This window comes from Aquarana catesbeiana, linkage group LG04 (assembly GCF_042186555.1).
Source record: "Aquarana catesbeiana isolate 2022-GZ linkage group LG04, ASM4218655v1, whole genome shotgun sequence".
Taxonomy (NCBI): Eukaryota; Metazoa; Chordata; class Amphibia; order Anura; family Ranidae; genus Aquarana; species Aquarana catesbeiana.
In genome coordinates this window covers 31,938,140-31,952,628 of record NC_133327.1, presented here as the reverse complement: position 1 = coordinate 31,952,628, position 14,489 = coordinate 31,938,140, and the positions used below count along the sequence as shown (strand labels likewise).

At 44.7% G+C, this 14,489-nt stretch overlaps 2 protein-coding genes across 8 annotated transcripts in view; one reads left to right on the top strand and one right to left on the bottom strand.

The window, feature by feature from the left end:
- Positions 1–11,938, bottom strand: part of LOC141139128 (putative deoxyribonuclease tatdn3-B) — a 28,942-nt gene extending 17,004 nt beyond the window's left edge. Inside the window, exons 1-5 of one of the 7 annotated variants that reach the window (XM_073624948.1) lie at positions 11,506–11,928; positions 10,928–11,116; positions 6,947–6,979; positions 2,823–2,896; positions 1,032–1,116 (exon numbers count right to left, since the gene is read on the bottom strand). In XM_073624948.1, coding sequence (XP_073481049.1) covers positions 1,032–1,116; positions 2,823–2,896; positions 6,947–6,979; positions 10,928–11,092 — 357 coding nt within the window. In that variant the 5' untranslated portion in view covers positions 11,093–11,116; positions 11,506–11,928. Of the gene's footprint in view, positions 1–1,031; positions 1,134–2,822; positions 2,897–6,946; positions 6,980–10,927; positions 11,436–11,505 lie in introns of those variants that run through there. The other 6 variants (XM_073624947.1, XM_073624950.1, XM_073624952.1 and 3 more) reach the window with 6 other exon arrangements.
- LOC141141144 (uncharacterized) overlaps positions 1–14,489 on the top strand; it is a 226,440-nt gene that overhangs the window by 49,851 nt on the left and 162,100 nt on the right. The gene's annotated exons all lie outside the window — the stretch shown is intronic.

Genomic DNA, 14,489 nt, shown 5'->3' with positions numbered 1-14,489 from the left:
TCTATATCTTCTGGCCATCAGAACCCTCCCATATAAATATACCTCTAACCCCTTGAATGCTGGAGTTTACTCTTGACAGCTAAATAGGAATTAGCCCCATGGTTTATATATTTTTATTCGCTTTATATATTTTATTTGTCTTTTATATGACTGTACTATTATAAGACATTTATAAGCAAGAGAGTTTATGTATATTGTGTTGAACGCCAGCTCGCTGAAACCTATGCAAGTGTTAACGAAGCCCAGGGTATATTACGGACGGAGTGCACCATCATGGCGCATCTCCTGATAAAGTCACAGTGACGAAACGCATTGGGCTGGACTTGCTGGTGTCACTTCCGTCTGTCTGGTTCCGGACTGTGGAATGCAAAAGTTTCTTGGATTACATGAGCATGTAGCTTGTGTAATGTGAGCATTTTGACTATGTGAGTAGCAAATTGTATGTTTTTAAATACCGTACTTTTAATAAACAGAATCACGCTTCTCTTTCCCTCTGCATGTATGCAAATGATGGAGTATTGCTTGTAAATGAGGTGCCCAATTCAATATAAAAGGATACATAGGGGCAGTCAGAGGAGAAGCTGTTTGATTTTGCACAAAACGTACCTTTCTGGCGAGTGGGTAACACAAAGGAGGGGGAGCACGCAGTGTTGCAATTTAAAGCACAGAACCTATGAATTTTGAAGCACTGAGCACTTTTTGAAACACATGAACATTAATAATCTTATTGAATGTATATGAATTCATTTGAAGCATGTAGCACTTTATTATGTGATTTATAGTTTAGAAATTTATTATTGAGTTTTATAATGAGTTTATCTGAGCATTCTGAGCACTTTATCACACATGTGAAAATAGCGCCGCACATATTTGGTGGCATTGATATTCAGATTAACCCTTCATGGTGTAATCATAGTGCAGGCAGCTATAAGGAAATACACATCATAGCGCGGGGTTTATTGTTTTTTTAATGTTCCTACACAGTAGAAGTTGGTAATATCTGGTTAATAATAAATTGTAAAGCATCTTACCTGAAGGGTGGCACTGCGTTGTTGCTCTGAGGTTTCCGTTTGCACTGGGTGCACTCCTAAACATGGAAATACCAGTCCCGCATTCCTGTGTGCAGTCAGGCACTGGATAAACAACATGACCGCCTTATAACTTTACATCTGTGCTACTAAACAAAGCCACTGCCTAAGGCTACTTTCACACTGGGGCGGGGTGGCATTAGCGGTAAAAGCCGAGCTAGTTTTAGCGGCGCTTTACCGCTGTTATAGCGGTGCTTTTCGGGCGCTAGCGGGGCGCTTTTAACCCCGCTAGCAGCCGAATATAGGGTTAAAAGCGCCCGTAAATCGCTGCTGCCAAATTGCTTTGCAGGCACTTCGGCAGCGCTGCCCATGCATGCACTACTCTTTTTCAGCACAGCCAGAGGCACTGCACAGCAGCTGCCAATTGAACTTTGTGCGACATTTCAATAAAGTTTGTTTAAAAAAAAAAAAAAAAAAAAAGGGACACAGCAGTACAGTGTGGTTACAATGCAGCAGCTGGTGTGAACAGACCATAAAGGTACATCATATATTCATCTTTTGGTGCTTTCAGTTAAACTGATTGTAAAGTCTCATTTTTTTTTTTTAGTTAAAAATAACAAACATGTTATACTTACCTCCTCTGTTAGAGTGGTTTTGCACAGAGCAGCCCAGATCCTCCTCTTCTCAGGTCCCTCTTCGGTGCTCATGGCCCCTCCCTCCTGTTCAGTGCTCCTACCGCAAGCAGCTTGCTATGGGGGCACCCAAGCTAAACTGAAGCTCCGTGTGTCCATTCAGACATGGAGCCATGGCGTGGCCCCACCCCCTTTCTCTCCTTTTTGGCTAACAGCAGCAAGAGCCAATGGCGACACACTGCTGTCTCAGCCAATGAGGATTGGAGTCCCAGGCAGCCGAGACACTCCTGCAACATCGCTGGATCTAGTAAGTATTAGGGGGTCTGAAGGCGACTGCTGCACACAGAAGGCTTTTTATCTTAATGCCTATAATGCATGAAGATAAAAAACCTTATGCCTTTACAACCACTTTAAATAAATTAAAAATAAGCACAAGGGACAGTACTTACATTGCATGAGAAGTGTCCTTTATACTGGTAGCTGCTCTCCATCCAAAAAAGCGCTGTATGAAATGAGGAGGTGGACCCTTTATTCATCTGCCTGTCCTCCATTAACAAATCGCTTTTTATTACTGGAGGATAGAATACGGCTTCTATGAATTTAGGGGGAGGAGCACGACATTAAAGAGGAGCTCCAGTCATATCTGTGTTTATTAAAAGTCAGCAGCTACAAAAACTGTAGCTGCCAACCTAATAAACATACACTCACCTGTCCCAGAATCCATCGATGTGCTCACCTGAGCTGTGCTCTGTGTTCTGTCCCTGGCAGCTGCATCTCAACTGTGCGCACCTGGCTGTGACAGCTTGCGGCTTCACAGCCGGGTGCCCACAGCGCATGCGCATTCTGAATGGCCCTGCAGCCTTCTGGGACCTGTAATGTGTCCCAGAAGATTGGGGGGGATTGGGTCAAAGTTCTGGTCACCTATGCTATCCGAGCGGAAATGGGAACCTGTCAAAACCAGCCCCCCCCCAAAAAAAAGTGCCAATTCGTAAAGAGTTGGGGGGAGGAGGCCTTAAAGCATAATTCCCCTTTTGGGTGAAGCTCCGCTTTAATCCTGTCGCTTTGCCCTGCATGACTACAAGGCAGGTTTACTATAAATACTGACTTTGGGTGGAGTTGGCCTTTAATAGATACATATGATGTACAGATACTTTAGTCTTACCTTCTAGAAAGCTGAATTAATTTTTCGAATTCTGCAGCATGCTCTGCCACCGCCACTAGAGCCCGGACCCCAGCCTGAAAGCCAGAAAAAGGCCCAAAAATATGAAACATGGTAGTCATTTTTAAACAGGGCATAGTGCTGTCAGAGAAGACCATGATACAGGGTCACTGTGTGCCCGGGAGAACATACCAGCTCTATTCACATTGACCCCAATTTACTAAACGAGTAGACCATTTTAACCATTAAATTTAACTATTAACTTTGCGAAGAATGCCCAATATATACAGTGGGGACAGAAAGTATTCAGACCCCCTTAAATTTTTCACTCTTTGTTATATTGCAGCCATTTGCTAAAAATCATTTGGGTTCTTTTTTTCCCCTCATTAATGTACACACAGCACCCCATATAGACAGAAAAACACAGAATTGTTGACATTTCTGCAGATTTATTTAAAAAGAAAAACTGAAATATCACATGGTCCTAAGTATTCAGACCCTTTGCTCAGTATTTAGTAGAAGCACCCTTTTGATCTAATGTAGCCATGAGTCTTTTTGGGAAAGATGCAACAAGTTTTGCACACCTGGATTTGGGGATCCTCTGCCATTCCTCCTTGCAGATCCTCTCCAGTTCTGTCAGGTTGGATGGTAAACGTTGGTGGACAGCCATTTTTAGGTCTCTCCAGAGATGCTCAATTGGGTTTAAGTCAGGGCTCTGGCTGGGCCATTCAAGAACAGTCACAGAGTTGTTGTGAAGCCACTCCTTCATTATTTTAGCTGTGTGCTTAGGGTCATTGTCTTGTTGGAAGGTAAACCTTCGGCCCAGTCTGAGGTCCTGAGCACTCTAGAGAAGGTTTTCGTCCAGGATATCCCTGTACTTGGCCGCATTCATCTTTCCCTCGATTGCAACCAGTCGTCCTGTCCCTGCAGCTGAAAAAACCCCCACAGCATGATGCTGCCACCACCATGCTTCACTGTTGGGACTGTATTGGACAGGGGATGAGCAGTGTCTGGTTTTCTCCACACATACCACTTAGAATTAAGGCCAAAAAGTTCCATCTTGGTCTCATCAGACCAAAGAATCTTATTTCTCACCATCTTGGAGTCCTTCAGGTGTTTTTTAGCAAACTCCATGCGGGCTTTCATGTGTCTTGCACTGAGGAGAGGCTTCCGTCAGGCCACTCTGCCATAAAGCCCCGACTGGTGGAGGGCTGCAGTGATCGTTGACTTTCTACAACTTTCTCCCATCTCCCGACTGCATCTCTGGAGCTCAGCCACAGTGATCTTTGGGTTCTTCTTTACCTCTCTCACCAAGGCTCTTCTCCCCCAATAGCTCAGTTTGGCCGGACAGCCAGCTCTAGGAAGGGTTCTGGTCGTCCCAAATGTCTTCCATTTAAGGATTATGGAGGCCACTGTGCTCTTAGGAACCTTAAGTGCAGCAGAAATTTTTGTAACCTTGGCCAGATCTGTGCCTTGCCATTATTCTGTCTCTGAGCTCTTCAGGCAGTTCCTTTGACCTCATGATTCTCATTCGCTCTGACATGCACCGTGAGCTGTAAGGTCTTATATAGACAGGCGTGTGGCTTTCCTAATCAAGTCCAATCAGTATAATCAAACACAGCTGGACTCAAATGAAAGTGTAGAACCATCTCAAGGATGATCAGAAGAAACGGACAGCACCTGAGTTAAATATATGAGTGACATAGCAAAGGGTCTGAATACTTAGGACCATGTGATATTTCAGTTTTTTTTTTTTTAATAAATCTGCAAAAATGTCAACAATTCTGTGTTTTTCTGTCAATATGGGGTGCTGTGTGTACATTAATGAGGAAAAAAAGAAAAAACTTAAAAAAAACTTAAATGATTTTAGCAAATGGCTGCAACATAACAAAGAGTGAAAAATGTAAGGGGGTCTGAATACTTTCTGTCTGTAAATATATATTCTTATGTTAGCATAATTGGATGATGAAAGTCAGTACAGCTTCACCTCATTCACTAAGCTAAGTGAAAATTCCCTTTGCAAAAAGAAAAATGTCCCCAGCTTAGCAAACAAGGTGAAGCTGGGCTGATTTCCATCATCCAATCATGTGTCAGCAAAAATCCTTTTACATTCGTATGACTGAGTATTTTTGCTAAGTGAATTTTTATTTTTTCTCACCTCATTCACTTTTTAAAAGACTAAGATAAATGGAAATGCACTATGGAATTGAACATGCTCTACCCCGTAGTGAACTGGAAGTAAATTAGCCCATGTCTCCAGTACACCAACACAGCTTTACTAGCCACTGTATCATCTTTTTCCTTTATGGCTTCTCTATACATGCAGCAGCCCTCAGAGGAATGATCCGCAGCGGAGGCATTATCTTGACTCCTCGCCATCTGTTTTAACCCTTTAAAGCTCACAGCACAATCCTATGCACTGCACATGGTTGCAGGGTGGCCCCATTAAATGGGTCATGCGCAACAGGAGGTACTGCTCAACGAACCTGCCAGAGGGTTTAATTCTTGCCATCACAACTGCAGCATGTGTAGATCCCTGGCTACTTCTTTTGTTTTTGTTTAAGGGGGAATGGTTGGGAGGGCTGTAAAAATGTGGCTATAATATGTATTTTTACTGCCCTCCCGAACCACAAGTGTAATAAGACCTTTCTCTGCTGTGATCATTTTTACCAAACTAACAATTAAAATTGAAACCGAAAATGCAGGATGCACTTAGCCAAGTCTGAAACCGAAAATGACAGTTTAAAAAAAATATTTATATTTTTATATATAAATTGTATTATATTTGACTTTTTAATTATTATCATCAATTTAAATTAATAAAAATTTATTGTTGGCCATTATTGGCACCTCTAGTGCAAGAAAAGCTCAAGAAAAATGCAGTCTGCAGTCTCTAAACATCTCTTGTATCGTGTCCTCAGTCTAACCATCTCTTGTATCACGTCTGCAATAACTTACTTAAACACACTGCTAATAGTATTAGCAAAACTTCCGTTTGGTGCACCTCTAGCAGACATGATACAGGAGATGGCCAGAGACTGCAGACATGATACAAAAGATCAATGCAGCCTCACCTGTGCCTGTCAGATGCAGCCTCACCAGTGCCCGTCAGATACAGCCTCACCAGTGCCCGTCAGATGCAGCCTCACCAGTGCCCGTCAGATGCAGCCTCACCAGTGCCCGTCAGATGCAGCCTCACCAGTGCCCGTCAGATGCAGCATCACCAGTGCCCGTCAGATGCAGCATCACCAGTGCCCGTCAGATGCAGCCTCACCAGTGCCCGTCAGATGCAGCCTCACCAGTGCCCGTCAGATACAGCCTCACCAGTGCCCGTCAGATGCAGCCTCACCAGTGCCCTTCAGATGCAGCCTCACCAGTGCCCGTCAGATGCAGCCTCACCAGTGCCCGTCAGATGCAGCCTCACCAGTGCCCGTCAGATGCAGCCTCACCAGTGCCCGTCAGATGCAGCCTCACCAGTGCCCGTCAGATGCAGCCTCACCAGTGCCCGTCAGATGCAGCCTCACCAGTGCCCGTCAGATGCAGCCTCACCAGTGCCCGTCAGATGCAGCCTCACCAGTGCCCGTCAGATGCAGCCTCACCAGTGCCCGTCAGATACAGCCTCACCAGTGCCCGTCAGATGCAGCCTCACCAGTGCCCGAATCAGAGCGGCGATCTCCCTCTGTGTTATGGAGCTGGATTTGAATTTCCCGGTGATACATCACACTGATTCAATCTCCCGGCATTGGATCAGCGTGCCGTTTATTACAGGAGACGGGACATTGTTACTGGAGCTGCCTGGACAATTCAGCTCCGTGACATAGAGGGAGATCGCTGCTCTGCGCGAGGAGAGGAGGAGGGAGGAGAAGACTGACTGAGCAGCCAGGATGACACCCCCACAATGTGCAGCAGCTGAGGCAGACCCCGCCCCCTTTTTGATGCCATTATTAGCACCTTTTCTTCTTTTGGCCGCATGCCGAAAACAAAGTTTTTGGCCGATATGTTTCGGCGGGCCGAAGTTTTGGTGCACCACTACTAAAAATGGATAACAGCGGTCCAATATCTAAGTAAAGTTGCTAAGCAATACGTTTTAGCAGTTATACGTGTAAAGAAAATAAAACAATACTTACTGTTCTTGCTTCTTGCAAAATGTTATCGATGTCCTGCAATGTAAAGGAGCAATAAATGAATAGATACACACACAAATTGTAGAAATTTTAAAGACATTGGTATGTTATGAATTGACACCAGGAGCAAAAAGCTGAAAGTTCTTACCTGTCAGAATTGCAGAGGGGAAAAAGAGACAAAAATAATCAATATTTCACAATCCACCGTCATGGATATTCGTAGATTTAGGAATCGTGAAAAAGCAGTAAAAGCACTTTAGAACTGAACCCTGTAGCTGCAGGCACTGAGAAGTAATTATTTCTCAAAGTTTACAGAGGAAAACACTTTCACTTTTATTTAGGCAGCTCAGCTCACTCTGTATCTCCCAGCAGTGACTTGTCAGCATGACAGCCTTCTAATCTATAATGTAAACACAGAGCAGGTGCCCAGGAAGAGGGGTAGAGAGCAGAGTGCTGAGACTTAGGCCCCTTTCACACGATCGGACCGTTCAGGTCCACCTGTCAGTTTTGACGGCGGACCTGAACGGGCGCTCCATGTTAGCCTATGGAGCGACGGATGTCAACAGAGACATGTCCGCTGACATCCGACCCGGTCCGATCCGCAAAAAGCAGACGAATGGCCCTACGTCCGGATCCGTCGCTGGCGGATCGGTTCGGGTGAGATCTGATGAAAAGGGACATGCTGTCCGTTTTCATCCGATCCCTCCATAGGCAGCAGCGGCGCCTGACAAGCCCCTCCCCGCTCAGTGAGCAGAGAGGGACCTGTCATCCGCCGGCTCAGCGGAGATCAACGGAGAGATCTCCCGCTGAGCCGGCGGACCGAGGTGGGCTCCGTGGAAGTGGAGTCCGCCTCGTGTGAATGAGGGCTTAAACTTTGGGCAAATTTCTTTTCCCCATGCAGTGGGCCTGTGCCCGCACTGCATTGGTCCACTGCTCGTTTTTTCTAGGGGTGAGCAGAAAGTTTATACTCACCTGATCCGCCGATCATCCAAAAAAAAAACGTGCTCCCCCACAGTGCAGTGGTGGACTATTCTAGGAGCCGCAAAGACTGGTCTTGTGCGGGGAGGATTGGCAGGTCAGGTAAGTACAGTATATCTATATCTCCGTTGTCCTCTCCCCTAATACAAAACGAGCGGCTAACCCGTGCAGTGCGGGCACGGTCCTACTGCACAGGTAAAAATAAAATGCCTGGGAGTTTTCCTTTGACTTCACTGCTTCTATTGTAAACTCTAAGCCCCCATTCACACCGATGTGACTTGTCATGCAATTTGACAGTTCCAAATCCCTTGACAAGTCGCACCCTATTGTCAACAATGGGACTGTTCAAAGCGGTGTGACTCAGACTATGTGGTGCTGCATTGATTTTTTTAAAAAAGATTCCTGCACTATTTTTTGCGATTTAAGGTTTGACTTGCATAGCCATCTCTGCATGAAGTCGCACAAATGTCAGGCAAGACTGAAATTGCACTGACCTGCGGCATTGAAACCGTGCTACTTTAAGTGAAGTAGCATGATTTCAAAGTCACATTCAGTGTGAACCAGGGCTAAAGGATTAGTTCACCTTTACTTTTCCCAAAAATGTCCCAATACATCACAGTGTCTTTAAAGGAGAAGTTCAGCCTGGGCTAGTTTGGCTGGGCTTCTCCACTGGGTCACAAGAGTGCAATTCGTTTTGCACTCCTGTGACCCGTTTTTAGCAGAGAGCACTTTGAAGTCCGACATTCTTCCCACTGACCCCCAACGTAGAGGGACATTCTTCCCACTGACCACCAATGTAAGGGGACATTCTTCCCACTGACCACCAATGTAAGGGGACATTCTTCCCACTGACCACCAATGTAAGGGGACATTCTTCCCACTGACCAGCAATGTAAGAGGGACATTCTTCCCACTGACCACCAATGTAAAGGGACATTCTTCCCACTGACCATCAATGTAAGGGGACTTTCTTTCCACTGACCCCCATTGTAGGGGGGACATTCTTCCCACTGACCCCCCAATGTAGAGGGACATTCTTCCCACTGACCATCAATGTAAGGGGACATTCTTCCCACTGACCACCAATGTAAGGGGACATTCTTCCCACTGACCACCAATGTAAGGGGACATGCTTCCCACTGACCACCAATGTAGGGGGACATTCTTTCCACTGACCACCAATGTAGGGGGACATTCTTCCCACTGACCCCCATTGTAGGGGGGACATTCTTCCCACTGACCCCCCAATGTAGAGGGACATTCTTCCCACTGACCACCAATGTAAAGGGACATTCTTCCCACTGACCATCAATGTAAGGGGACTTTCTTTCCACTGACCCCCATTGTAGGGGGGACATTCTTCCCACTGACCCCCCAATGTAGAGGGACATTCTTCCCACTGACCATCAATGTAAGGGGACATTCTTCCCACTGACCACCAATGTAAGGGGACATTCTTCCCACTGACCACCAATGTAAGGGGACATGCTTCCCACTGACCACCAATGTAGGGGGACATTCTTTCCACTGACCACCAATTTAGGGGGACATTCTTCCCACTGACCCCCATTGTAGGGGGGACATTCTTCCCACTGACCCCCCAATGTAGAGGGACATTCTTCCCACTGACCACCAATGTAAAGGGACATTCTTCCCACTGACCATCAATGTAAGGGGACTTTCTTTCCACTGACCCCCATTGTAGGGGGGACATTCTTCCCACTGACCCCCCAATGTAGAGGGACATTCTTCCCACTGACCATCAATGTAAGGGGTCATTCTTTCTACTGACCCCCAAAGTATGGGGACATTCTTCCCACTGACCACCAATGTAAAGGGACATTCTTCCCACTGACCATCAATGTAAGGGGACATTCTTCCCACTGACCCCCATTGTAGGGGGGACATTCTTCCCACTGACCCCCCAATGTAGAGGGACATTCTTCCCACTGACCATCAATGTAAGGGGTCATTCTTTCTACTGACCCCCAAAGTATGGGGACATTCTTCCCACTGACCATCAATGTAAGGGGAAATTCTTCCCACTGACCCCCCATGTAGGGGGACATTCTTCCCACTGACCCCCAATGTAAGGGGACATTCTTCCCACTGACCACCAATGTAAGGGGACATTCTTCCCACTGACCCCCAATGTAAGGGGACATTCTTCCCACTGACCCCCAATGTAAGGGGACATTCTTCCCACTGACCCCCAATGTAAGGGGACATTCTTCCCACTGACCCCCAATGTAAGGGGACATTCTTCCCACTGACCTCCAATTTAAAGGGACACTACAATTTTCACTTTCGGCGTCTCTTTTCTGGCCATTAGTATTATTCTTTTCATCCCATGATTACTACTAAAAATAATTTGGTTGGATAGATAAGGGTAATCTTTTCTGGGTGTCAAATACTCAAACAGGTGTGCCACAATGCATATTGTTTCCTTTATTATTATCTGTAAAGATCTGATCACACTCATGTACCTTACGCTGTAGATATAATAATGTTTATCGGGGGTTCCCTGAGACCTGGAGATTATTTCAGGGGTTCCTCTGCTGTAAGGTGGAGAACGTCTACTCTCGGGTTGTAGATAACGGAAAATTTGCCTCCTCCTATTCCTTCTTTATTGAACTGTATTATAATTGTACTGTCCCCCCATCTACATCGTAAAGCGCTGCGTAAACTGTTGGCACTATATAAATCCCGCATAATATAATAATGCTCTCATATATATCTGGAATATTCCTGTCCTGGTTGCAATCCATGGCAGGATACATGGGGCAGATCGCTCCGTATGCTACCATGTGGGCACCAGAAAAACCGAATATTTAAATATTGTCATTGGAAAATAAAAGTCAGCTGATCACATGATTGGCCGGGCCAGCAATGATTCAATCAATTTGGAATTGTCAGCCCTATACACCCCAGGGGAAGAGCTGTGTTACTGTGATAACTGCACATTACAGAAGCATGGAAGGAGAGAGCAATGAATAGGACTCTCACCTGATTAAATTCTGCAGCAGACAGGTGACAGTGACAGTCCACCATCCCCCCATTCAGCTCCATCCCGGCTCCCCGAGCAAGAACTTCCAGACATCTGTCAGTCTCCAGCTCAGCATGGACTCTCACTGCACATGCGCCTCCCCAGCCACCAGCACCGCCCTCCATCTTTGTACACCCGTTCTTACAGACCTAGCGACATAAATTCCAAAATTGTAACTTTTATTCCGGTAAAACTAATTTTACTCGAGGTAACTGTATTCAAAAAATGTCCTCCAAAAAGTTATTTGTGTTTTATTTCAAGTACTGGCAACTGTCGGGTGTAGTAAAATGGCGATTTTTCCGTTTTAGCTGTCAGCTGGTTATTCACTTTATTTTATTTTTTTGTTACTAAATTATTTTAAATATATCAATTACAAGGCTGTATGGAAGCAAGTTCGTTAGAAATAGTAATAAATAAAGATTGGGATGAGCAAGATGGCGACTGTCCGACTTCCGGTGCGCATTTGTACAGGGAAAAATACCGAAATATGCTGTGATGTTCGTTTGTAAAGAATGCTTAATAATATTCTAATACGTACAGAGTAATAACTCTGTAGAAAAATATGAAAGCAAGCCGTCCCTTCAACCTACACGGAACGAATGTGTTAGGGACGGTTCCCGGGGGTGCAGATTTGGAACGGGACTTCCGGCGCGGGGCTTTCCGGTTTTTGAAAATGGCGGCAAATGTTGACAGTCCGAAGCGAAGGAGTCTCCGCTTACAGGATACGAGAGTGGCCGCTGAGAACGGACCAGCTTCCTCCTTCTCCCCAGGGGCCCGGGGCCCCGCAGAGCTCAGGACTTCCGGTAATGCAAGGAGCCTGTCTGCGGAGAAGAGGAGGGCAGGCACAGAGAGACAGGAGGGGTGTTGTGCCGAGAATGGCTTCCCCGTCGAAATCTGTTCCCCCTGTCTCTCGGCGGAGATCGGAACTCCGCCTCTCCAGCCCTCTGCACTACCGCTCCTCCTACTCTTCCCCGAATGCTAATCATCCTTCTACCGTCCCCGCCCCCGTGCGCGTCCCCGTGCGCGTCCCCTGTACAATATTAGTCTATCCACACAAATATATATGTATATATTATCACTCCTATATATGTATATATTATCACTCCTATATATGTATATATTATCACTCCTATATATGTATATATTATCACTCCTATATATGTATATATTATCACTCTTTATAAAATATAATATTATTACTCCTTCCATATATATATATATATATATATATATATATATATATATAATATAAATAAATAAAATATAAATAAATATATATATATAAACTATACACATGTCATCATTATTATCCCTTCATATTAATGTGTCTAATTTATTCTTACCCCTCCTACGTCTTCATTAGTATCCCCGCCTATTATTTAATATTATTTATTGAACACTGGAAATTCTCCCCACAGTCCCTATTATTATTATTATTATTATTATTCCTACCACCTATTATATATCTATCAGTATACACGTCATCATTATCATCTCTTCCTATTATTTTATCTAATTTTTTTATTGCCCCTCCTATTATTTTATTTATTATTACACCTCCTATTATTTTATATTCATTGTTAATCCTTCTATTATTTTATATTATTGTTACACCTTCTATTCATTTTATCTAATTTATTATTACCCCCTCCCAGTGGCAGATGGTGCTGAAAATTTTTTGGGGGGGGCGCAAACAAACTGAAAAAATCGGAAAAAAAAAATCTTTAAACACAGCCACTGTGCACATCTGTTTCTCTGACTGCTCTACTCTTTGTATAAATCATCCTCACTCTTCTTTCTTACCCCAGACTCTTTCTATCCAGGGGAAGCGGATTTTGATAGCGAGTTGACTCTTGCTATCAGATCTGGTTCCCCCTCCCAAAACAGCTTGCACGGTATTTCAGGGGTTAAAAAGACTTGTATATGGCTTCTCTGACTGCTCTACTCTTTGTATCAATCATCCTCACTCTTCTTTCTTACCCCAGACTCTTTCTATCCAGGGAAAGCGGATTTTGATAGCGAGTTGACTCTTGCTATCAGATCTGGTTCCCCCTCCCAAAACAGCTTGCACGGTATTTCAGGGGTTAAAAAGACTTGTATATGGCTTCTCTGACTGCTCTACTCTTTGTATAAATCATCCTCACTCTTCCTTCTTACCCCAGACTCTTTCTATCCAGGGGAAGCGGATTTTGATAGCAAGCTGACTATTGCTATCGAATCTGGTTCCCCCTCCCAATATAGCTTCCACAGCATTTCAGGGGTTAAAAAGACTTGTATATGGCTTCTCTGACTGCTCTACTCTTTGTATAAATCATCCTCACTCTTCTTTCTTACCCCAGACCCTTTCTGTCCAGGGGAAGCGGATTTTGATAGCAAGCTGACTATTGCTATCGAATCTGGTTCCCCCTCCCAATATAGCTTCCACAGCATTTCAGGGGTTAAAAACACTTGTATATGGCTTCCCTGACTGCTCTACTCTTTGTATCAATCATCCCCATTCTTCCTTCTTACCCCAGACTCTTTCTATCCAGGGGAAGCGGATTTTGATAGCGAGTTGACTCTTGCTATCAGATCTGGTTCCCCCTCCCAAAACAGCTTGCACGGTATTTCAGGGGTTAAAAAGACTTGTATATGGCTTCTCTGACTGCTCTACTCTTTGTATAAATCATCCCCATTCTTCCTTTTTACCCCAGACCCTTTCTGTCCAGGGGAAGCGGATTTTGATAGCAAGTTGACTATTGCTATCGAATCTGGTTCCCCCTCCCAAAATAGCTTCCACATCATTTCAAGGGTTAAAAACACTTGTATATGGCTTCTCTGACTGCTCTACTCTTTGTATCAATCATCCTCACTCTTCCTTCTTACCCCAGACCCTTTCTGTCCAGGGGAAGCGGATTTTGATAGCAAGCTGACTATTGCTATCGAATCTGGTTCCCCCTCCCAATATAGCTTCCACAGCATTTCAAGGGTTAAAAACACTTGTATATGGCTTCTCTGACTGCTCTACTCTTTGTATCAATCATCCCCATTCTTCCTTCTTACCCCAGACTCTTTCTGTCCAGGGGAAGCAGATTTTGATAGCGAGTTGACTCTTGCTATCGAATCTGGTTCCCCCTCCCAATATAGCTTCCACAGCATTTCAAGGGTTAAAAACACTTGTATATGGCTTCTCTGACTGCTCTACTCTTTGTATCAATCATCCCCATTCTTCCTTCTTACCCCAGACCCTTTCTATCCAGGGAAAGCGGATTTTGATAGCGAGTTGACTCTTGCTATCAGATCTGGTTCCCCCTCCCAAAACAGCTTGCACGGTATTTCAGGGGTTAAAAAGACTTGTATATGGCTTCTCTGACTGTTCTACTCTTTGTATCAATCATCCTCACTCTTCTTTCTTACCCCAGACTTTTTCTATCCAGGGGAAGCGGATTTTGATAGCGAGTTGACTCTTGCTATCAGATCTGGTTCCCCCTCCCAAAACAGTTTGCACGGTATTTCAGGGGTTAAAAAGACTTGTATATGGCT